The sequence below is a fragment of the Panonychus citri genome, unplaced genomic scaffold (assembly GCF_014898815.1).
Source record: "Panonychus citri isolate SS breed McGregor unplaced genomic scaffold, ASM1489881v1 Contig00134, whole genome shotgun sequence".
Lineage (NCBI taxonomy): Eukaryota > Metazoa > Arthropoda > Arachnida > Trombidiformes > Tetranychidae > Panonychus > Panonychus citri.
The window spans coordinates 2700842-2723452 of record NW_026515539.1 but is presented as its reverse complement, the minus strand read 5'-3'; the positions used below and the strand labels follow the sequence as shown (position 1 = coordinate 2723452).

Genomic DNA, 22611 nt, shown 5'->3' with positions numbered 1-22611 from the left:
CGCTAACGGTCATTTAAATAGTTTTCGAGTTATGATTTAGCCATGAAAAGCTAATCAGTTATTGGTTGAAGCTTTTTTAATCGTAATTAGGATTTTTTTATTTTGTTCTCAACTATTAAACTTTATTTTCATTACAATGATGATTTTGTTTCGTTTTTTTTTCAATAATAATAATAATGAAAAGTGAAATACAATTTAACATGTTGGGTTGATTGTTGGTCAAGGAGAGGGATGAGAAAAGTTAATTGTTTGTCTTTCTTTTAACGATATATAAGCATTAAGGTTTTGTTTAGTGTTTCTTGGTTCCTTTGCCCTTTTGGATGATTGATTAATTGTTGGTGTGAGTTTCAAACAGGTCAACATGGTTTGGACTTTTTTTTTGTTTCTCAGTAAATCAAAGTCTTTGGGGAGAAGGTGAAAAGATGAAGGTTAATTGTTTTTGATTCCTTGAGATGAGATGATGAGACGGTGAATTGTAAAAATAATAATAATAGGAATTAAGGAAAATATTTGAAGAGAACAAATTTTTTTTCTAGAGAAATTCAATTGGTTGAATGCTCTTAAGTAGGGGAATGAGGATAAGGGTGAGGATAAAGAGGAGGTGAAAGGTGAATTGTTAATAATGAAGGTCAGTAATATATGGATTTATCAGTTGAAGGAAAAAAATTGTGGATTCGGTAAGAAGTGAAATATACACATGTAAATATGTAAAGATGCAAGCAACTTATTTACCAACGGATACAAAAAGTTAATTGAAAACATTGTTTGTCCCTTGAACAAATTAAAAAAAAAACAGGTAATTGAATGAATAAAATTTTAACAATATTCATGTTGGTTAATTGTTTCTCCTTTATCCAATCAACAGGATCATCAAGTGTTGCTTAATTGTTCAGTTCTTGGGGACGAAATTATTAATTGGGGTTGGTATTAATATATGGTTTCCTTTCAGATATCATGCCTTGTCTGAATTAAATTGTTTTGAGCAATCAGTTGTTGCTAATTGTTATAGTTGTTTAGTAAAACATGATTGTATCCTTAATTTGTTGATTATCCTAATTGTTTAATCTTCCAATAGAAGGGCCGGTCTTTTACGTTGTAATCGGAATATATGAGCGTAAATTTTAAGAGCGGGTCCTAATTTGAGCTTGAAACCGGCGAGTACATCACGACGGCTTAAAAGAAGTAAACTTTTACCATCTATTTGATGATCTAAAAAGTTGTCAGCGGCATCAGGAAAACCGATGAATCGAATGAAGTTAAAAACGTCTTCAGTGGTCCAAATACTTGTTTCGGCTGGCAATAGGCTCTCAGCCTTACATGCTCTGTGGATAGAATAATAGAAAAGAAAGACAAACAGTTTTAGAATTTTTCATCGAAAATTTTCATAATAAGAACATACCTTTCGAAGAGAACCAATTTGAGTTTTTTAGCACCATTGGAGTCTTTAAGAAGCTTGGCTGTTTCTTCAGTTAATTCGGTTGGTTTATTTAATACAAAGCCTGAACCTTGAATTTCATTAGCTTTTCTTTTCTCAGGTAAATTTAATCTTTGTGGAATTGGATGAGAAGCTTTAATATGCTCATTCTCATTACCTGTAAGTCCATGAAGAGCCAAAAGAGAAGTACCTCTGACTCCTGTTCCATTGGTTTTGTTAATGTTCATTGGATTACGACTATTCTCGGTTGAAGGTTCACTTGAAATTCGTCTATTCTCATTAGTAGATTGTTTTTCGATTTTGTTTTTTATATCTTTCGATTTATCACTAATATTTTCTATTTCTGGTTCAATCTTTTTAATTAGTCGAGGTTTTTCCAATAGTTTGTCATTATTATCCCTGGTTAATGGTTTATCAGTAAACGAGTCTTTCATGTCAATGTCAGGTAAATCAATGTTATTCCTTGAATCAGTAACATTGTGACTAATTTTCATGGAGCGTTCAGATGAAGTTTTTAATTCTTTTACACGATCCGTTTGAAGTCGACGTAAATCATCAATGGTTAAAGATATTTGGTTATGATTATTTCGTAGTCCCGATTCATGTTTATTAGTAACTGGATTTATTACCACTGATCGATCATCTGTTATTCCAAAAGACTGATCTACAAGTCTTGCTTCCTTGGTATCTCTCAAGAGCATGAATCTTCCATGGCTTGTGTATTTTAGTGGGTCACTGAAATAATGCATTAAATTTTCACGACGCCCGATTCTTACTGATCTCGATTGGGGCTGTTGACGATCAGGGTGCGATGCACGGTCATTTGGATTATTAGAATGACTTCTAGGACGTCTTTTCTCCATGATCATTTCCTTTTTAACGTGATATGAGGCTCGTGATGTTGATGGAGTTGGTGTTGATGATGATGATGAAGTAGATGTAGAAGGATGAGATGATATTGTGGTAGATGATTTACCTTCAATAGGCTGAATTTTGTTGACAGTTCTAGCAGTGACACGATTACTGTTACCATTAGGTGTAGCGTTTGCCGATGAAGTAGTCGTAGTGTTAGTGACACTGGTACTGCTGCTGGTGGTTGCCGATGTAGTTGGAGTAGTTGTGGCTGTAGTTGTAGTAGAACTATTTTGACGTGGTGTGGTGCTTAATCGTGTACTAATTACAGGAGGTTTTGCACATCGATAGCAAACATATTTACCTAAAAGAAAGCAATGAAAAGACAAATTAATAGAATCAACTCAATTTTTATTTATGGTCATTCATTTTTCTCATCAATATGGACACTGATTATTGACTTACCATTATTATGGATACCTTTGTCTTCGGTACAATCATAATGATAAGATCTATCACATGATCGGCAGAATACTAGTTCACTCTACAAAAGAAAAGAAAATGTATCAATTAATATCAATGGAAATATTGTACGAAATTAAAGATTAAATATTCAAAACGTTAATTGACTAATAATTACCTGTTCAACACCAGACTTGTCACATTCGTAGCAATGTCTACAATTTACACACAACCAGAGAGATTTAATATACTTAACATTTAATTGGGTTCTAACACAGTTAGCATGAGCTTTAGGTACCAAAAAAAAGCGCAAAATTAAATGAAAGTGAAGTCCATGGAAAGGGTGAAAAAGAGAAGGAAATGAGAAGAGAAATAATTTGATTAATTAGTAAACAGAAGTTAAAATGGTAATAATAATATCTATGAGATGGTGTTGATCTGTTATTGATCACAATTAACACAACGATCAGCCCATTAACATAGATAATTAGTGATGATTACCTCGAATAGCACATTTCTTGCAAGTGATACAGTCTTTCTTGGAGTTTATCGGTAAACCTTCATGGCAAATGTCACATCGAACATCAGATGATGTTTCCTTTCCGTGAAGACCCAAATTTGAGGGATCAACAAAATCTGGGCCTAATGATTTTTTCATTTTCTAAAAAAGAAGAAAAATAAATATAAGAAAGAGAAGGGAGAAAGAGAAAGAAAGAGAGAAAAGAAGAAAACATTAGAAAATTAGATCAAGTAAATTAAAGAAAATAATTTAATCAAAACAATATAATATATGGAGAATCAAAATCAATCAGATGGATGATGTTGATCATCATCAACTATCAACATCTACTATTATATTTGCTTATACTATTCAATCATTTGAAAAGTAAAACAAACCAGATTTAGATAATTTAATCTATGGTAATGGACAAATGAAAGCTAAACATTTACTATAATGATATCAAATGATGGATAATTGAATTGATTGTCAGGTTATTCCGGCGATAATCAGTTTAATTGACCAACTGATTTAGAAAATGAGAGAAGAAAATTAAATACTCACCTTTCTAGTACTTTGCCTGGCTCTTTGAAGACCACTATGCTTCATTTTCGGAATTTTGATTGCTTTACAATGGAAACTTGACCCACGGATAAAAAGTATTCACTTTAATAAAAGATTTGGTTGATTACGTTAATGATAAAACGATAATCAAGCCAATAGAATAATTATAATTTAAGATCAACTTGGAAGAAGAGGATTTTTTGTTCTTGTTTTGTCTTGGAGCGAATGGTATTACCTGTAACATGAAGAGTAGAAGGCAAATGGAAAAAAGAAAGAGAAAAAGAGAGTCAGTGAAAAGTGTAAAAAGAGAGAAAAGAAAGAGAAGGAAAGAGAAAGAGAGAAAGAGAGAAAGATATTACTGACATTGTGTTTGTAGTGGAAGGAAAAGAGAACCTCAGTTAGATAGAGAAATAAGAATAGATTTGGTTAGTTTGGGTTCTCTTTTCATTGGAATTACAATTAATTAAGGGACCAATATGATCGATTAGTGATGGCCAATCATAATTGACCAACTAAATTAGCTAATTAGTTGATTAGAAGAAGAAACAAGTTGAAAATGATTCTTATTTCAAGCCGATTTCTCTATCTATCTAATTCAGACCAAACTCTATCTACTATTGTTGGTTAGAGTTTTGATTTTTTCTGATGTTTTTATTTAGCCCTTTGGTTAATTGTAATTTTTTATGATTGACCATCGATAATATTGACTATCGTTAATTGTTGGAGATAATTTTTTTCAAGTGAAGTGAAAAAATTACTACAAAAATTAGGTTGATAATGTTGAGAGAGGGAGAGAGCAAAAACAAAATGGCTCATATTGGGAAGAAAGAGTAAATTGTGAAAATCAGGCTAAATGGTAAATAATTAGCAACTAATGATTATGGAAATGATTGATTTCTTTACTCATAACTCAAGATGATTAATTAATTGTTTAGATTGTAAACAATTAAAATGATAGTTTGAAGGTAAACATGGAATTGTTTCAATTAGAAAAGCTTCAAGTTAATCTTGAAGATTTCAGGTCAACGAGAAAAAAGCAAATACATTTGCGGCTTGTTTTGGGTTGTCAGGATGAGATAGAAATGTAAATTTTACTTACAAAGAATGTTAAATGTTAACAATTAACAGAAGAGAACGAGAAATAATGAAGCCTGAAAATTAATAAATTAACAGATACTAATTAGTTAAATAGTAAAATAATTGAATGATGGCGATGGTTTAGAAAAAGATGGTGACTGATATTCTGAATGATGTTATGGTTTAGATGAGAGATCAAGATATTTGATTGAGATTTTCATCGATGGTGAGAGACCAAAATGGTGATAATCAAAGGAAAGGTGAAATTAATTTGGAAATAAATTAATCGAATTAGGGTAAACAATTGAAGAAAAATTTTAAATTTTAAATTGTTGACTGAAGAAACAATAGAAATAGAAAATGGTTAACCAAAGTCAATGCAAAAGGAAAAGAATGATAGAAAAAAAAGAGAATAGAAAAAGTACCAACAATTATGAAGAGATTGAATTATTTTCTCAAAATTTTGAGAAAATTGTTTCGATTGGTATGAAAATTGGTTGAATATAAATTAACTCACCTAATTGATTGAAATTTTGATGCTTTAAACACAACAATTAGTGTAAATTTAAAACAAGGAACAAAATATAACCACCAGCGATTGAGAAAAACCAAACCAACAGAGTAAGAAGCTAATGCTTTTTACAAGAATATGAAACTAAACAAGCAAACAAAAAGACAGTTTTTTGGTTAATAGAGACAAAGAAATAAACAATTAACTAATTTAACTACAAACATGAAGCTGAATAGTTGAAGATTGTTTAACTAATCACTTTCATTGAAAATCATAAACTAGTAATTAAATTGTATCACCGATTTATTGAGAGAAAATTTTGATCAAAAATAAAAAAGGAGAAAAAAATTTTCTTCCCAATGAACAAGAAAATGGAATATGAAACATTGATCATGTTAATAGAGAATTTAGATTAATTTTAGAATTAAAATAGATTTACTTACCTTTCTCTAACAATTGGTCAAGTTAAATTGAGAATGGGTCAAGTTAATTGTCAATTAATTGGTTAATTAAAAGAAATCGAACCAACGAGTAATAATAAACACAAGAGAAAAAGAGTAACAAGAAAAAAGTCAATCGGAAGAAAAAACTGAAAAGAAAAGAGAAAATAAACTGATCGCAAACGAAAACGGTCCCTCAGGATCGACCAAGAAATTTCAAGATCGGAAACATTTTCTTCTGACATTTTTGTTTTGATTGTAATTCGTTTTTATTTGTTTGTCATTAAGAAAATCAAGGTAAGTAATTGGGCACCGAATTGTTTATTCAGTTAATCGTTCTAATCAATGTTTCACTTGTTGTCATGCTTTTGGTTCATTGCTTTGATCTCTTGCTTGATTTTTGACTGATGACATTCTGATTGTTAATTGTTGATTTTTTCTGTTTTCTTTTTCAAATAATAGAGACAAAAGGAGATTGGAAGAAAAATCAACCATGTCCACCCTTTTAATACCTAGGAGTTGGCAGAATCCGACTACAATTAAAAAAATATATGCCATTGTAGCCATTGATTTCTCAGTGCAGGACGAAAAGGATCCCTACATGAGACTAAAATTTAAAATTCCCCTGTTCAATCATAGAGAAGATATAAAGGAGAAAAATCTCAAGGAAATGATAGAAACAGGAAAACTATACTTCAGTTCGGACAGACTATTCTTAGAAGTTGATAAAGGCATAGGTAACCCTAATCCAAGCTCACGAACAAGTTTCTGTAATTTTGGACGGCAAACTATCTGTCTTGATGAGCATTATCCGAAGATTTCCCAGTTTTATATGGGACCTGCAAAAATTGTCTTTTTGCACATGGTGATAATGTGATTTACCTAACATACACTGCCTAAGACAATCAAACGACCCCACAATTAGTGTTGCGACAGCTATTGGCATACAATTAGCTCTATTTTTCACGAATCACTTATATTTATCGTTCTGTGTAAACTTATTTTGTACTTTCTGTGACCAAAAGTGTAAAACAATCATAAATTGTCGATTGTAATTAATCGATCAGTTTATTTAATTAATTAGTTTTTCACAAATAGCTGTGAATCTCAAGCCAAAAAATCAGCTGCAAGTGAAAATGTTGAATTTGTGATTAATAAAAAATTTATATTTCATTGTTTAAACATAAAACAATCAAACTTGCATGGATTAAATTTCTCAAGTAAACTCGAAAGATTTGATTCTAAATCAAATTTTCGAGGTAAAATTAAATTTCTAACTTTTTATTGTAACAATTTGAATGAAAATGTAAGTTAGACTTTTGGAATCAACTGATCGCAAATGTATACGGTCCCTGAGAAATTGACATTTCATTTGGTTTTCACTTTTTTTGTTATTTTCAAATGAATTTTTTTCTGTCTTCAATTGTTTCTCATTTAATTTGTGATTTATACTAATTAGCCTTTAAGGTATAATGTCTTGGAGTAATCATGAAAGTAAGTAATCAATTGTATCCGACGAAGAGTTTGTAAATTGTTCCAAATGAATTTGTAATTCTCAACTCGCTTAGTCTTCTATTGGGTTTTTCATTTTGAGTTTCTTTCTCTACTGTTGATGTAATTACTTAATGATAATCATTTGTCAAACACTTTAATCATTTTTCATTGGTATTTTGTCCTTGTAACTATTAGCTTGTTCTTTGGCCTGATCTAATTTATAACCATTTAACTGGTTAATCTTTTGTTTCCATTCTAATTGTAATCATTTTCTCTTTATTTCTCTTACAGTTTCAGACTACATTGACGACCTTCCAATGAAGATATCAAATAGTTACATGCCCAAGTATTTTCGTATTGAAATGCCTGAGATTTTATCTCTCAATCAAGATGAGGTTTGTTGTCATTAATCAGTCAAATGTAATCATCTTGCTGTTTTTGGCTCTTACAAATTGCTAATATTTTCCTCATTTTCTTTTCTTTTCCTTCTTCCATTAACTTGGTCTCTCCATTGTCTTTGTTAACCAAAAAATATGATGCGTATGAATTTTACTAAACAATTACAAGAACAGGATGATTATGATTTTAAAATTGAAAAAGAAGCAATCAACATGGTTGAGATTGCAGAGGAGGAGAAAATTAAAGAAACGGAAAGACTACTTCAATCAGGATCAGTTAAAGATTTTAGTAAATTGAAAAATTTTGATGATAATCATCAACAGCCAATTGACCAATCAATCAATAATATTTCACCAATTGTACCTGGATCACCGTGCATACCAATGTTAACCAGTGTTCCAATTAACGGAATTGTCTCTAATTTACCTTCTTCTTCTTCTCAACCCGTTGTAACAAATTCAATTACATCGCCTGTATCACATCAACAACAACAACAACAACAACAATTAACTTCTCAACCATCAGCAGTGTCCAACACCCTATCAACTCCTTTACCTGTACAATTACCATTATCTATCCATGGGTCTATATTACCTGGACCACATCAATCACCTTATCCAACCACAAGTATCAACAGTGTGATTGTCAATAATAATAATAATAATAATACACCAAGTGTTATCAATTGTTCATCTACCAATAATTTTATTTGTAATAATGTTACCAAGAGTATCTCTCAAGGTTCATCTTTGGTAGTAGCAACACCATCAGCATCATCATCAACATCAACATCTTCTTCATTACCAACGCCTATTCCAGTCAACAATTTTACTACAGAAAATGATTTAAGATATAACTCAAAAGAAATTGATCTTAATAACATGAACTCTACTAACGATGTTAACAATGTGGTCATTTCAAGGAGGAACTCGGTGCCTACCAGTTTAGCCACTTTACAAGAAAATTTTGGCATTTTAAGACCTTCTCAAATCAAATGTGATTCTAGTAATAATTCAATCGATAATTCAATTAGACACCAACACCAACACCAACAACACCATCAACATAATCAACAACAATTTATTCCAAAGACTAGAATCAACCCAGCAGATTTTGAGAGCTCAAGCTCTAGTCCATTTGATGACGCTCTTCTCAGGGCCATTGATGATAAACAAGAACTTAATCATGTCTTTCAACATTATTAATTACAGAAACAATTCCATTTGTAAAATATGCCCTCATATTAAATCAATTGCGATATATTATAAATATATAAAAATGTTTTATCCATAAAACCTAAAAATCAAATCTACTGTATTCATTATAATCAAGATTATCCTCAATTCCATTATGATGATAATACCATTTAATTATCTTGATTATCAGCCTTTTAATCACATGATTCATTAATTAATCATTCTACTAATCCTTTCGTAATTATGATCGGTCATTAGGACAGAATGTTGAATGAGAAGGACATTTTATTTCAATTTATCGTCTTGAGGTTGATTCGTAACAATTGGTTAGGAATTAGTAATTATAAGGATCAGCTTAATCGTTTAATTGATTATTTAATCAAATTGATTTTAATATTTTTTCTTTGTATTCATTGAAAATGTTTCTAATTGATTGAGTTAATTACTATTAACTTATACAATCATTACCAACATTTGATTAGTCATTTCAATTACCAATTGAAGTACAACAATTTATCGTCTATCTGATTGTAACAATCAATCAATTAAATTACATTTTACTCGTAATTTTCAATTGTTTTGTCTTCTGAAACTTTGAAATGAGAATTTAAGACAATGACAATTAGCGACATTTATTAATCGTTGAAAGAAAAGCAATCAACGTAAATTCAGTTAACACAATTAAAGATATTAACTAATCCAGTTGATTGTCAAGCATTTTCTAGACTCTGTCGAGGTTAACTCACTTTAACTATCTGATTTTACTATGAAAATGTCTCTATGGTTAAGTAAATTATGTCGAAGAGACAAAATTAACTATAAGATCAATGGACATTTGAGACTCGATTTCTCATGGAATTGATTCAATTCTGTTCGACGATTGTTCTCAATCGAAGATTCTTCAAAAGTCGAACAAAATTGATAACTGAAGTGGCACTTGTCCCCTTCTTCTTTGGTGCTTTTCTGCTCTTGTTTTATAATAGATAAAGGGGTGCTGCGCGAACGCAATCACCCCGCTACCAAAAATATCACTCCCCATCTAACTCGTTTTGAGTTAGTGGCGGGCTTCAGCCACTCTCGGAGTGCAATGAGAGGGCCTCGACCCGGAGTCCCTGCCTTTTTGATCACAGGGTTCTCGGAGCCAGGTAAGTATGAATTGGATGAGAAAGTCCAATCTTTATATACCAAAAATGTAACTTCTAAAAAACAGTCTCTTTTTCAATTTACTTAATGAACAGAAAACATTGATTGTCCATTCACTCAATCTTAATTGTTACGATTACAATCAGTTTGTAAAATATTAATTTCTGATCAATTCACAAATTAATTAATTTTTCTCTCAGAAAATCAAGAAAACGAATCAATCAAAACCAGATTAGTAAAAGAATCTGTTTGTCGCCATCTATTGGGATGAGCGATTCACGAAAAGACTTAGTGTTTACCCGATAGATGGCAGAAGAAGTTTTGTTTCTAATCGTCATGGTTATGGAAAGAGAGTAAAAGCTGAACCGAGAAAACTGTAAAAATCTCTTACAACGTTATTTGTTTAGTTATTTATGTCAAAATGGACCACAATTCTGTCTACAAATCAATTACTCATCAACAACAATTAACTTCACCAGCAGCTCATAATTCGGTTCATCATAATTTCAATTCAAACTTTAATTCTCAAAATTGTGACGAAAATCCTTTGGCTAATTCGGTTAACAATATTTACTCTTCCTCTGTGTTACCTCAATCTCATCAACAAAATGAAGGAATCTTACAATCTTACATAGAAACCGGAATTGGCTGGAGTACAAATTGCTTTAAAAACACTGATCGACATTTACCAGAACAAGGAACATTTATCCGATCCAAATCTCTAGATGATCTCAATAGCCTAACCTTTCAAGAGGACCATCATCATCACCATCATCTTCATCTTCACCACCATCACCTTAGTCAACATCACAATCAGTTTCAAAATCAAGTCAACAATTCAACTATTCGAGAGGACCATCATATTAATCATCACCATCCACATCCCAATCATCGTCATGCTCCCAATGAGAATAGAATCTTCAACCAACCGATGATTTCTTCCTCCAATTGTGATATAGAGGATGTACTTCAGAAAATTAGTAGATTAGAAATGTAGAAATGTATTTCTCTCTTCCCCCATAACCTTTATTAACATTTCTTTATGTTTTCTCTCTCTCTCTCTCTCTCTCTATGTTTATTGCTTTCTCTTCCTCTCTCAGCCTCTGTACAGGAATTGAATTTATGTAATCTCATTCTCTATATTTTTTGTAACCCTCTCAAAAGCACAAAATATCATTGAAAATACTGGTTAAAAATAACACAAATTGTAATGAATCAAAACAATCTAATGATTGATTTGAATAACCATTTCTATTTTTACCTTTATCAACTATAAGATTGTTAGATAACCACTGAATCAATGGTTATGAGCTTTAGATTGGTCACCATGAAGATCCATAGAAAAAGTTTCACGAAATTGCGAAACTGATCAATTTATATTCTTTCTCTTGACATTTTATTCTTTTCGTTTTTCGCGCCTCACGCATGTTCTCTTTCTTTTTCTTTCATTCGGCATTTCCTCATGAACTTCATGACATTAACTCTTTAGGTTCACCTGAAACTCGTAGTGAAAATCTTTCAAGATTAGAATTGATTAAGATTAATTATCAATAGAAAGTGAATCTATTATAATCTCATCGTGAATTCTATTAACCATAATTTGCGATCGAAAGAGAAAACAAAGTTATCGAGTCAACTTTCGAGTTCCAAGTTAAATTAAAATCAGAGTTCGCTGGAAGGTCGATCAATATCGGAATTTGAGTGAAGAATAAATTGTTTATTTATCATTTAATTATCGAAATTGAAATGGAAATGGAAAATCAATAAAATCCATTCAAAGATTAATTGTCAACTTTTTCTTCTAAATTCTTATGTTGATTCGGATTAGATTTGTTAGCTTGAATCAAGTCGAACCTTTTATAAGAATTGATTGAACTTCTTCAAGTTTAATTCAACATCATGAGTTGGAATCAATTTGGAAAATTAATTAATTACGTCAAAGAAAAAATCGTAAATATCTAAACAATTTCTGTGATCGATCTTTGAAATTTTCTAATTTCGATCAATCGATATGATCGATCAATTTATGGACATTTCTTTTTCTTGATTGAGCCAAATATTCATTGGCGTTTTCTTATAACCTCAGTGACCTTGTGAACCTGAACTCTAATTATTTCAATCAACAATTAACCTTTTTCTCTGAAGTTGGTCTTCCTAATTCCAATGTCACCAAATTAGAGAAACAAACGTGGTTAAAAAGAGGGAATAATTTGTTTATTGGATTACAAAAACAGTCACTTTTTTGGCGAGAAAAAATCTCTTCAATTCTTTTGTTTATTTCTTCATTTAATTTAATTGTGATTTTCTCTTCGTGATTCCAAGTTTCATATTTTATTAATTTCTTCTGGAAGTTCATCAGTTATTGTGTTCTTTTTGTTTCAATTCTATTCAGATCTTTATACGCTTCATTTTCCATCTTCATTTATCTTTTTCTCTACTCTATAGTATTCATCCTTTTTCTTATTTAAAGGTGGGTGGTTAAATTGCTCTATTGATTTTTTGGCTATTCGACTTGTAGTAAGTGATTCTACTTACTTGAAGCCTTTTCACTCACTAATTTGTCCTTTTATTATCTTATAGATTATCCACTGGTCACCTGATTCTCACCAATGATCTCTTTAAATCGTTCAAGTCATAGGTCTCCTAGAAGATCTCGCAGTAGATCTCGTGAATATGACCGCCGAAGACGAAAAGATGAAGGCCGTGATTCGAGAAATTCATATCGTTCTGATGATAAGTATAATCGTGATGATAGGTATGGATATAAAGATTCTTCAAGATCTGAACGAGATAAAAATAGAAGAAAATCAAGAAGTAATCGAGACTTTTCCGATGACCATGTAGGGCGTTCTCATCGTGATTCAGGTAATTCAAGGTCGAGCCATAGATATCATCACAGTGAGCATCACAGAAACTATTCTAATAATCGTGATGGTAATTCAAGAGAATCTTTTGACTCAAATCAACACCATTCATCATCTTCAGGAAGAGATTCACATTCAAGAAGATCATCAGTACCATCAACACTCCGAAATGAAATGAATAATCAATCACGATTAGGATTCATCTCACCCCCTCAACAACTGCCTAGTGCCTCAACTATTAATAATCATCATCTGATTAATATGAATCGTCCGCCATTCATAGGAAACTTAACCACTACCAATGCGACTCCACTTATCCCGAATCCCCTATTTATGACACCCTCCATGCTCACCCCTTCGACCTCAACATTAATACCAACAAATTTGGTACCCTCAGGCTCTTCGATGCCGAGATATTATAATCCGACAACTTTCAATGCATCCAAATATGCCATTCAGGAAGAGAAGAAGAAACTCCTCTGGGGCCCAAACAATAAGGATGTTTCTCAGGTAATTAATGATCAATTAGTTAAATTCTATCAAATTATCACTCAATTTCTCTCTCTCTCTCTCTCTCTCTCTCTCTTTCTAGCAATCCAAGAAAGTTTGGCAAGGATTACAATTTTCTGGAGCTCAAGGGCAACAAATGACGGAAAAATTTCTTAAACTTATGGGCAGTAAACCGACAACATCTTCTGGTCAACTTGATAATACCGATTCAATGGTCAAGTATCAAGAAACTTTATTCAATGATTTGGATAAGCAATATTCCGCTGCGAGAATGTCAACCCACATCAATCGAGGAATTGGACTTGGTTTCTCTTCCAATCCTAATAACAAATACATGTAAATATAAGTTCAATTTATGGTTGATTAAATGGCTTCAATTGTTGATGATGAGAAATTAATTATTTCTCACATAAATTTCCAATTGACAGAAAGTAAATTGAAGCATTAAACTTTTCGTCTACATGATTTTTAGCGATTATTTGAAAAATAACCGAAATATTTTCGGCTTGAAATCGACTCGCTTGATTTTTAAAGCCAAAAGTTCTGTTGAGACAATTATTTCGAAAAAAATTAAACTATTAATGAGTTATTGCATCTAAATCACTATTGTCGCACGATATCAATATGAGAACAATTAAAGTTTTCCCAGTAAATTAACGCTGAGTAAAGCCTGTTAAAGAGTTGAGATGACTTTGAATAAGCTTTTCCGAATAAGCTTATCTGGTGATTTCCTACCAGTCTAATTAAAACTTTACTAAAATTATAAAATAAGACATTGGGAACTCACCAAAATGAGCTACTTTTGCCTATCCTGTAATCAAAAATTCTGATTCAATAATCTTCGTCTGTACTGAACTTTCAAAGGTCGAGACATTGAAGGTAAGTCAAGAATATAATTGGAGGTGTTTAATCAAATTGGTTCATTTTCTTTCTTCCATATTATCATCGTCATTATGATTATTATTATCTTCGTTTATTTTGGTACATTTATTGATCTGAGAAAACTCTGAATCCCTGGAACAATCAATTGAACTGTTGAAAACAGTAAATTATGTTGGTTTAAATTTTCCCTTTACTACCTGTTGAATATTCATCTGGTATCATTTGTGTTGCTCTGTCATTCATTTAATCCAATTGAACATTTCCAAGTAATTTGATCAAATCAAAGAGTATTAAGGCCAAGTAAAAAAAAATGTGATTAAAATTACAACCGTAATTAGACTTGTTTCCTTAAACATTTACATTTTATCAACAGCAATCAATCAACTCTTAATAGTTTCATCGTAAAAAACTTTACTAATTATTAGTTTCAGTACAAATTTCAAATTATTGCCGATTTATTATTTATGGTGATTGTCACATTTGTCCTTTACTGTAATATGAAGTAGATTAGTTTGGTGGATCAGATGAGCAGCACTAATGTAAACACTAGTTGACCTGAAAAAAAGGATATGAAAATTAAGATGAGAAATCAAATTCATGGGAATTAATTAAGTTCTAAATCATTCTTACTCTCCTTCCTTGAAAAACTCTTTAAGAGTTGTGCTAAATCTTTTGGAATATTTGATAAATTCTCTTTTTCGAATGTCTAAAACTTGTTTATCCGATAAATCGAAGGTATAATCTGATATTGCATTGACACAATCCATTATTTTCTTTATAGCACTGGCAATTTCCCTAGAAAATAAAAACAATCAGTTGATATGATTAGTTGGCTAATCAACAAGAACAACGTATTTACTTTATGGTGGCAAGAAAAATTGGCCTGTCATTGATTTCATCGGGAATACGGGACAGAATTTTCCTTAGAACTACCGATTTTTTATTCATCTCTTGGAAAGGTTCTTCTCTTCGTCTAATTATGTAATCTGAAAGAAGAAAAGAGAAAAAATTGTACAGCTGATTAGTGATCATTGGAACAAAAGATTCATTGTGATTCACCCCAATAGAAAAATAGATCAGGTGCTGAATCATGTCTGAATGGAATAGATACCATCAAATTCAGGAATAGTTCCCTGGAGTCTAAGCAACGATTCAATTATGTTCACTGAAAGGTCCGCTTTTTTGATCATTGCGATCAAAAGTTCAAGTAAAATTCCGGGCGAAGAGTTTTCAGCCTGTAAATGAATAGAGAGAATTAAAAATTGTTCCACTCAGCTCATATTCTAAAAAGAAGATGAAATAATTACTTTTATCAAGGAACATCTTATGGCATGAGCACAGTCACTACTCTCTCGCTCCAACTGGAAATAGAAAATTAGAGAAAAGAAAATAATCAGCTGATGGATAATTAATTGGAATAACTTACCTTGTGAAGAATTGGTTTAATAAGAATTGGAACAACAAGATGAGCAGCTATTGAAGATCTTTCGGGATGATTAGAATTTGATGAATTCATTTTGAATTTTTCTATTCCAAATAAAACTACGAGAACGAGATAAATATAGATAATAAACAAAGCAAAAAGAAATAGAAACAATTTAATTCTAATTAAAAAAATCAGGTGAAGTGTTTCTCTAAACACTTTTGAGTCGATTTTATTTCATTCGATACAATTTTATAAAATCGAAAAAAGTCCAATTTTGATCGATTTTCCACATTTTCGATTTTTCTTGAAGCGATTATTTGGTGGGAATCGAATGTTATTTTCGGCTTAAAATCGATTAAATTTTTCGCTTCGACTTTTAGAAGAAAAGTTTAATTGAGATTATTATCTAATAGATTGTTAATTATTGGCTTTGTTGAATCGTAATCAAAGTAGATGAGATGATAATTTTCAAGAACAGTAAAATCTATTTTATGGTTCGTCATCTGTTGGAACCAAAGAGCCTTCAGAGTAATTTGGACAATCAAATGAAAAGTGACTTTTCCCAATCGAAAAGAATAAAACTTCTGAATTGATCAATTATCGATCTTTGGTTGATAAACTAATCAAAATCATCATTGAAAGAACTGAAATAATAACTTAAATATTGAAATTTAAAGATCGAAATCAAAGAAAAACAATCAAAATTAAAAACAAATCGGAGTATCAATAGTTAAACAGAGTACAAATTATCGAGTTGATTAGAAGCTTAATTTGATTGTCAATCAACTATTAATATTTTGCAAATTCAATTCTTCACAAAACTGTAACAAAATAGCTTCTTAATTAATCATCTTTTAATCATTAGAGCTCATCCTTGGTTTAAGAATCAAACTTAATCATAACGATCAAGTAACTAGTCGGAAACTTGACCGATACTTAGGACGTTGTGTTTGCTAAGGTTTCTAATGGTTATTTCTTGACACATAAAAAGTTTTTGCCAATTGTTAATTGTTATTTAGATATTGTTAATCTATCGAAAATCAAATCAATTGTAGTGATCAAATTATTTAATTGAACAATTTAACCGCTGAAATTTTTCATCTTTCCATTAGTTGTGCAATTCTGTCGTTAGATGTCACTAGGTTTCTGTTTGTCAGTGTTTTGATTGATCGTTTGATTGATTGTTTATATTTTTGTCACAACTTTTAGTTGATCAATTGAGTTGTAGTTTAATTGTCTAACTTTGTACTAACGTTTCTGTGTCAACATGAAAACAATTAAAGTTTTACCAAATACCGATGATGTTAACGCTGAGTTGAGATTGTTAATCCAACAGAGTTATGATAATTGTACCGATAAGCTTTTCACAATTGGCTTATCCGGTGGTTCATTAATTAACAGTTTAATTAAAACATTGCCCACCCTGAGTTGCGTTGATTGGACCCGATGGAGATTGTTTTTCTGTGATGAAAGGATTGTTCCATTTGATGATCCAGAATCTACATTTGGATGCTATTGGAGAGCCTTTGAAAATGTGACACCTCTGAAAAAGGATCAATTCATTGTTATTAATCCAGATCTTGATGGTGAATTAGCTGCTCGAGATTATACCGAGAAAATCAGATCAACGGTTAAAATTGATGAAGATTTGGCTTTACCAAGATTTAATCTTATCCTTCTTGGAATGGGTCCTGATGGTCATACAGCTTCATTGTTCCCTGGTCATAAGTTATTGGAGGTTAGTAATAAAGAGATTTCAACTTAAATGATCAAAGTATTGACTAATTGCGTTCATTTAATAGCAACAAATTAGTTGGGTTGGATACATTGGAGACTCACCGAAACCCCCACCAAAACGAGTTACTCTTACCTACCCTGTAATCAACAATTCTGATTCAATTATCTTCGTTTGCACTGGACTATCAAAGGCCGAGATATTGAAGGTAAGTCAAGAGTTTGATTAGAGAAAAGAGATTTGATTAATAGCTGATTTCTGGTGGAATCAATTGTTCATTTGTTCCATAGAAAATTTTTGTCGATGGTGATGATTATCCTGCAGGAAGAGTTCAACCCGATAGAGGAGAGTTGATCTGGTTACTCGATAAAGCTGCTGGTTCGCTGTTACCAAAGGAGATAATTGGAGGTGTTTAATCAAATTGGTTCATTTTCTTTCTTCCATATTATCATCGTCATTATGATTATTATTATCTTCGTTTATTTTGGTACATTTATTGATCTGAGAAAACTCTGAATCCCTGGAACAATCAATTGAACTGTTGAAAACAGTAAATTATGTTGGTTTAAATTTTCCTTTACTACCTGTTGAATATTCATCTGGTATCATTTGTGTTGCTCTGTCATTCATTTAATCCAATTGAACATTTCCAAGTAATTTGATCAAATCAAAGAGTATTAAGGCCAAGTAAAAAAAAATGTGATTAAAATTACAACCGTAATTAGACTTGTTTCCTTAAACATTTACATTTTATCAACAGCAATCAATCAACTCTTAATAGTTTCATCGTAAAAAAATGTGCCTTCAATAACTATGGTTAATCACAATCTATTTATTTATATGGTTCCAATTGCAGTTAATTATGTGTGATTTAGATCGTATCTGGTTGACAATTAATTGATGTCAAGTTCTTACAAATGTGAAACAAAAATCAAGACCAACTATTTAATTTCCATCAAAATTGATCAGCCTCATTGATTTACTTTCATTTTCCAGGAAAAATTTAGTGTCTATGACGTTCATAAGAACTTAATTAGTAAATTAGTTAAGCCAATCAACATTTTCCATTAGATTATCAAGACCGTAGAGATATTTCGTGATTATGTAGATATTTAAATCATTTTACATGAAAGATATAATTGAATTTAATCCTTTTACATATGATCATAACCAATATCAACAAAATTTATCATTATAATTAAGCTGATCTCTAAACTGGTGATTGATTATATTCATTTACTATTGATAAGTAAATCGGTTGAAATTCAATACATTTCTACAATGTTTATGGCCTTTTTAGAGGTTCATTCATGACAACTATTCACGTGTAAAATGAGTTTATGAGTTTGAATAAAGGAATTAAGGTCTTTTAATTACGCCTTTGGTTCATTTGAATCACACAATGAAACCGATTGACCAAAGGATTGAATTAACAGGATAATCTTGGGGTAGAAATAATTTACAAATCTAGTTGCTCATAATCAAAGAAATTTACTAATGATTAGCTTATTTCTTCTTCTGTCCACCCATTCCTAACATTGCAAGAATACGAGTGAAGATATTAAGTGTGTCAATGAACACGGACATCGAACTGTTGAAAATAAATAGAAATAAGAACGAATTAGATTGGAAAGGAATTCAAATGAATAATATAAAATGCAACGTACTTTTGGATTGGATCGTAAGGACGAGCTCCATATAATGGGGTGTGTTCAGCTCGTTTGACGATCTTTTGAACATCATAAAGCATGAAACCACAGAATAAAAGAAGTCCACCATACAGGGAAATAGAATATACTGAAGCACCGATAGCGGAAGTTGGAGCTAAGAACATTGATGCTAAATAGAGAGAAGAGAATAATGAAAGTTGAAATCATTGAAAGAAAATAAAAATCATCCGAAATAGAGATTACGACAGATTATGTAAGAGATTCAGTTTGAAATGATACAATAGAAGAATCTGATTTCATCATTTATGAGATAAAAAAAAGTATTCAGCTATGAATCAGATAAATACTTCGTCATTGTATAAATACAAACCTAATGATGAAGCAAACACTAAACCGAATCCCATGGCCAATGGACCTCCGATATTTAGGAATTTTTCACTTGGAGCACAAACAGCGACCAGTGAAAGACTGGAAATGACACCAGCGGTGATCAAAGCAGCTCTCATGATCAAAGGTCCACCAACGAAAGATATTGGAGCAATTACAGCTCCCAATAAAGAACTGTGGGCCAACCAAGCTAATTGTTTGGATCCAAATCCAGGAGAATATGGAATACTTGCTGAAATACTTCCGAGACCAATTAAAGCTGCAATGGTAATTCCAAAAGCCTTTTAGGAAATTGAGAATAAACATAAATTAGTAGCCAAAGACAAATTGAAAGACTCTAAATTGAAAAGTCGAGATTTACCAGTAATGAATTAGATGAAACCAAACGCATCAATGCTGGAGATCGGGTGACTAAATAAGCTGCAGAACCGGCCACAGCGATACTGGCTCCGAAATAAGCGAATGTAGCATGTATTCTATCTTGAACATGTTTTGGCCAAGCTCTAAATAGAAAATTAAAACAATTTAAACCAATAGAAGATTAGAAAAAAATATAATCAAGACGATCAATAGCCTCTTACAATGACTTATCAATTATGGCATCTTGACGTGAAGCAAGTCCATAGAAACACAAAGCACCAAGACCAAGACCAGATCCCGCGGTAACAGCAGCTCGTCCAAAGGCAAAGGTGCACCAGAAGTTGGTTTCATCAATCGTTCCTTCAGACTAACTTTAGGCTCAGCTCGACCACCGAAAATACCTTTAACCCTTGTAGCATCTTGACGTAGACCACATTTAGAAACAATATTAGCCTTAGCTTCTTGAAGTAAACCTCGACTCAAAGATGATGAACAATTTCTCAATAAAACGTAGGACAGCATATTTGCTTTAATTAATAATCGAAAATAATCAAATAATAACAATTAACAATCAAATCAAATTAAAGAACAAAAGTGTAAACAATATTTTCTTAATTGTGAATTTTCTGGAAACTCCGTGATGAAATGCGTAGAAAAGGGAAATTGACATAATTACGAACCGAATTTCAATTTTCTTTTTTCAATTTTTTTCTCTTCCATTCAATTGGAAATTTAATTGTCTAATCAAGTACGAGAATTAATTGCAATTAATTTACGTTAAGCAATGTTTTTAGATTCTTTCGACATGTAACAAACATAAGAGAATTAACTACAATTAAGGTAAGAAAGAGTTAATTTAATATCTGTAACTTTCCCTCTCATTTATTTCCAAGTTTTTGGTTAATCTCTGATCTAAGTTGATTGTTTACCTTTCCTTTTTTAATTAAATCTTCAAATTGTTAGAGATTTTCAAGCTTCCCAAGTACTTTGATGGTTCAACAAGCTAAATTTAGTTGAGTTAAATGTGTGAACTCTGGCAAATTGTGTTAGAATTACCTTTTGGACGATAACCATGTAATGGAAACTCAACTGGGCTTAGATGGACAAAGGATCTTGATGCCCTTTTAGCTGTGTGATTAATCAATCATACATGATTGGAAAATCATTAATTATGTCCAGTTAGAGTCTCTCCTACACTCGATCTGAAGATTTACCCGGATGGCCAACCTGTGAATCTAACCTGTTGATTAATCTGGTGTTAAACGGTCCCGATCAATGATGATTTATAATTCTCATTCATTGAGTCTCACTTTTATTGGAGCTTTGGATTAAGCTACTGATCTTAGTGTTTAATTTTAAATTATCCTTTCACCTAAATTGGCGATAAATCAAAGCAAGAGGTAATTTTCAATTATGAAATTAAAAGAAAAAGATCATCAAATCAATAATCCATTGGATTCATTTACTTTACTCTTAACAGAGACCAGTCCATTGAGGAGACCATGAGAGAGGAGTAAAGTCAAGTCTTGATCATTTTTTGTCATCATCATAAAATGTAACATTAATATTCCCATGGTTGATATAAAGAAGAAGACAAAAGCCATTACGTAACAAGATTTAAAAGGAATCAACCATAGACAAAAGTAATAACCAAGTGGATCATTAAATCATGATAACAATTCCCGAAAGGAAGAAATATATTTGCTCTCTATTTATTGTTGTTATCCGCTGCTCTTCATTAACTATATTTTCATCATCATCATCATCATCATACATCAACAAATCATCTGGCAGAGTCCGAATTTCGGTCAAACTATAAAAGACAATGAGCAAACAGTTAAAGCTTAACATGTGAACCAGATTAAGAGACACCCAAAGCTAATCAGTTATAACCATAGATGAAAGAGACAAGAGATTAACTAATGTTGATTAGGTGTGGGTCATTGTTAACCATTCTAATCAAGCCCAATCTTAACATGTCAAGAAAAAGGCAAAAAGTGAAACTAATCACAATCTCTTCTGATATTCAAACCATGATAACCAATTTCACCCTGATAATGATGTTACTAAAAGGAGAAACAAAATGTACCATGCAACCCAAAGCTCCATGTCAATGATTCCCCATGAATGATGAACAATTTACCTTAAAAAACAAGCCATGGATTCCAATGATATGAGAAAGAAAAAGAAACAAGGTAGAAAGTTAATTAAATTGTGAAATTAAATAGGAACAAAATGGATGGAACCTAAAAGCAAATGGATGACAAGAATGATGAAAGATGATAAAAAGAGGAAAAAAAAGGAGAAATAGGAACAGAACTTTATTTTTAGCCATAGGCCTCTCCCATCTTCATCATGGAAGAGAAAAGAAGACAAAAAATGCAACTTTTTTCTCTCTGTTCCTGATTCCATGTTGAACATAATTCTGAGTTTGATTAACATGATGATCATTTTCAATCTCACCTTGACTTTAACGCTATACTTTTTTTAAAGATTGAATTATGCTAATCATGAATTCACATGATTATCATCAAGATAATCGACTATCTCTATTTTTAGTAATCTAACCTATTTTTACGCTGATCATCATTTCCTTTTGATAATAATGGTTATCAATTATGATTACCTTTCGATTCACCAAATTAATTGAATTCACCTTAACAATCAAGGGACCAAATTAATCAACTTTACAACAATCAATGTAA

The 22611-nt window shown here is 31.5% G+C and overlaps 6 protein-coding genes and 1 non-coding gene across 15 annotated transcripts; 3 read left to right on the top strand and 4 right to left on the bottom strand.

Moving 5' to 3' along the window:
- Positions 1 to 92: 92 nt before the first annotated feature.
- On the bottom strand, positions 93 to 5988 carry LOC128391056 (integrator complex subunit 6 homolog). Of its 6 annotated transcripts, XM_053350893.1 has the most exons (9): positions 5844 to 5988; positions 5407 to 5544; positions 4912 to 4963; positions 3813 to 4047; positions 3251 to 3410; positions 2928 to 3037; positions 2753 to 2831; positions 1400 to 2651; positions 93 to 1322 (listed from the first exon to the last, which is right to left on the bottom strand). In XM_053350893.1, the coding sequence occupies exons 4-9, from the start codon at positions 3855 to 3857 to the stop codon at positions 1061 to 1063; spliced, it is 1908 nt and encodes a 635-aa protein (XP_053206868.1). In that variant the 5' UTR covers positions 3858 to 4047; positions 4912 to 4963; positions 5407 to 5544; positions 5844 to 5988; the 3' UTR covers positions 93 to 1060. The 6 variants fall into 6 exon arrangements, with proteins under 6 accessions (XP_053206868.1, XP_053206867.1, XP_053206872.1 ...); XM_053350892.1 differs by lacking the exon at positions 4912 to 4963; XM_053350897.1 differs by lacking the exon at positions 4912 to 4963 and having other exon boundaries at positions 3813 to 3914.
- Positions 5989 to 7174: 1186 nt separating this feature from the next.
- On the top strand, positions 7175 to 9041 carry LOC128391058 (phospholipase D C-like). Of its 2 annotated transcripts, XM_053350898.1 has the most exons (3): positions 7175 to 7334; positions 7626 to 7729; positions 7907 to 9041. In XM_053350898.1, exons 1-3 carry the CDS (start codon positions 7313 to 7315, stop codon positions 8936 to 8938), a joined length of 1158 nt encoding a protein of 385 aa, XP_053206873.1. In that variant the 5' UTR covers positions 7175 to 7312; the 3' UTR covers positions 8939 to 9041. The 2 variants fall into 2 exon arrangements, with proteins under 2 accessions (XP_053206873.1, XP_053206875.1); XM_053350900.1 differs by lacking the exon at positions 7175 to 7334 and having other exon boundaries at positions 7625 to 7754.
- Positions 9042 to 9916: 875 nt separating this feature from the next.
- LOC128391640 (U1 spliceosomal RNA) lies at positions 9917 to 10082 on the bottom strand. The gene has a single exon (XR_008325856.1). It is a non-coding gene; the product is annotated as a U1 spliceosomal RNA (small nuclear RNA).
- Positions 10083 to 12105: 2023 nt separating this feature from the next.
- On the top strand, positions 12106 to 14662 carry LOC128391581 (arginine/serine-rich coiled-coil protein 2-like). 3 transcript variants are annotated; one of them, XM_053351490.1, is made up of 4 exons: positions 12106 to 12542; positions 12653 to 12937; positions 13058 to 13446; positions 13529 to 14662. In XM_053351490.1, exons 2-4 carry the CDS (start codon positions 12682 to 12684, stop codon positions 13784 to 13786), a joined length of 903 nt encoding a protein of 300 aa, XP_053207465.1. In that variant the 5' UTR covers positions 12106 to 12542; positions 12653 to 12681; the 3' UTR covers positions 13787 to 14662. The 3 variants fall into 3 exon arrangements, with proteins under 3 accessions (XP_053207465.1, XP_053207463.1, XP_053207464.1); XM_053351488.1 differs by having other exon boundaries at positions 12107 to 12542; positions 12653 to 13446; XM_053351489.1 differs by having other exon boundaries at positions 12107 to 12589; positions 12653 to 13446.
- A 60-nt stretch (positions 14663 to 14722) lies between these two features.
- LOC128391584 (programmed cell death protein 10-like) lies at positions 14723 to 15981 on the bottom strand. The gene is made up of 6 exons (XM_053351494.1): positions 15755 to 15981; positions 15636 to 15689; positions 15440 to 15563; positions 15188 to 15314; positions 14959 to 15123; positions 14723 to 14883 (listed from the first exon to the last, which is right to left on the bottom strand). The coding sequence occupies exons 1-6, from the start codon at positions 15842 to 15844 to the stop codon at positions 14787 to 14789; spliced, it is 657 nt and encodes a 218-aa protein (XP_053207469.1). The 5' UTR covers positions 15845 to 15981; the 3' UTR covers positions 14723 to 14786.
- Positions 15982 to 16930: 949 nt separating this feature from the next.
- On the top strand, positions 16931 to 18210 carry LOC128391583 (6-phosphogluconolactonase-like). Its single transcript, XM_053351493.1, has 3 exons — positions 16931 to 17492; positions 17557 to 17697; positions 17780 to 18210. The coding sequence occupies exons 1-3, from the start codon at positions 17022 to 17024 to the stop codon at positions 17903 to 17905; spliced, it is 738 nt and encodes a 245-aa protein (XP_053207468.1). The 5' UTR covers positions 16931 to 17021; the 3' UTR covers positions 17906 to 18210.
- A 630-nt stretch (positions 18211 to 18840) lies between these two features.
- LOC128391582 (growth hormone-inducible transmembrane protein-like) lies at positions 18841 to 20539 on the bottom strand. Its single transcript, XM_053351491.1, is given in 6 exon segments — positions 18841 to 19080; positions 19157 to 19328; positions 19530 to 19827; positions 19908 to 20049; positions 20128 to 20233; positions 20236 to 20539. Coding segments are annotated over 6 exon segments (996 nt in total). The 5' UTR covers positions 20429 to 20539; the 3' UTR covers positions 18841 to 18995.
- Between the last annotated feature and the right edge of the window lie 2072 nt (positions 20540 to 22611).

Coding starts and splice junctions, on each gene's coding strand:
- LOC128391056 (XM_053350893.1), bottom strand. CDS start 3,857: ATGAAGCATAGTGGTCTTCAAAGAGCCAGGCAAAGTACTAGAAAG. Junction 2,652..2,752: donor CAAAGGTATCCATAATAATG/GTAAGTCAATAA, acceptor GCTTTCTTTTAG/GTAAATATGTTTGCTATCGA. Junction 1,323..1,399: donor AAATTGGTTCTCTTCGAAAG/GTATGTTCTTAT, acceptor TTCTATCCACAG/AGCATGTAAGGCTGAGAGCC.
- LOC128391058 (XM_053350898.1), top strand. CDS start 7,313: ATGTCTTGGAGTAATCATGAAA. Junction 7,335..7,625: donor GTCTTGGAGTAATCATGAAA/GTAAGTAATCAA, acceptor TTTCTCTTACAG/TTTCAGACTACATTGACGAC. Junction 7,730..7,906: donor TATCTCTCAATCAAGATGAG/GTTTGTTGTCAT, acceptor TTACAAGAACAG/GATGATTATGATTTTAAAAT.
- LOC128391581 (XM_053351488.1), top strand. CDS start 12,682: ATGATCTCTTTAAATCGTTCAAGTCATAGGTCTCCTAGAAGATCTCGC. Junction 13,447..13,528: donor ACAATAAGGATGTTTCTCAG/GTAATTAATGAT, acceptor CTCTCTTTCTAG/CAATCCAAGAAAGTTTGGCA.
- LOC128391584 (XM_053351494.1), bottom strand. CDS start 15,844: ATGAATTCATCAAATTCTAATCATCCCGAAAGATCTTCAATAGCTGCT. Junction 15,315..15,439: donor AACTATTCCTGAATTTGATG/GTATCTATTCCA, acceptor TTCTTCTTTCAG/ATTACATAATTAGACGAAGA. Junction 14,884..14,958: donor GAGTTTTTCAAGGAAGGAGA/GTAAGAATGATT, acceptor CCTTTTTTTCAG/GTCAACTAGTGTTTACATTA.
- LOC128391583 (XM_053351493.1), top strand. CDS start 17,022: ATGAAAACAATTAAAGTTTTACCAAATACCGATGATGTTAACGCTGAG. Junction 17,493..17,556: donor CTGGTCATAAGTTATTGGAG/GTTAGTAATAAA, acceptor TTCATTTAATAG/CAACAAATTAGTTGGGTTGG. Junction 17,698..17,779: donor CAAAGGCCGAGATATTGAAG/GTAAGTCAAGAG, acceptor TTTGTTCCATAG/AAAATTTTTGTCGATGGTGA.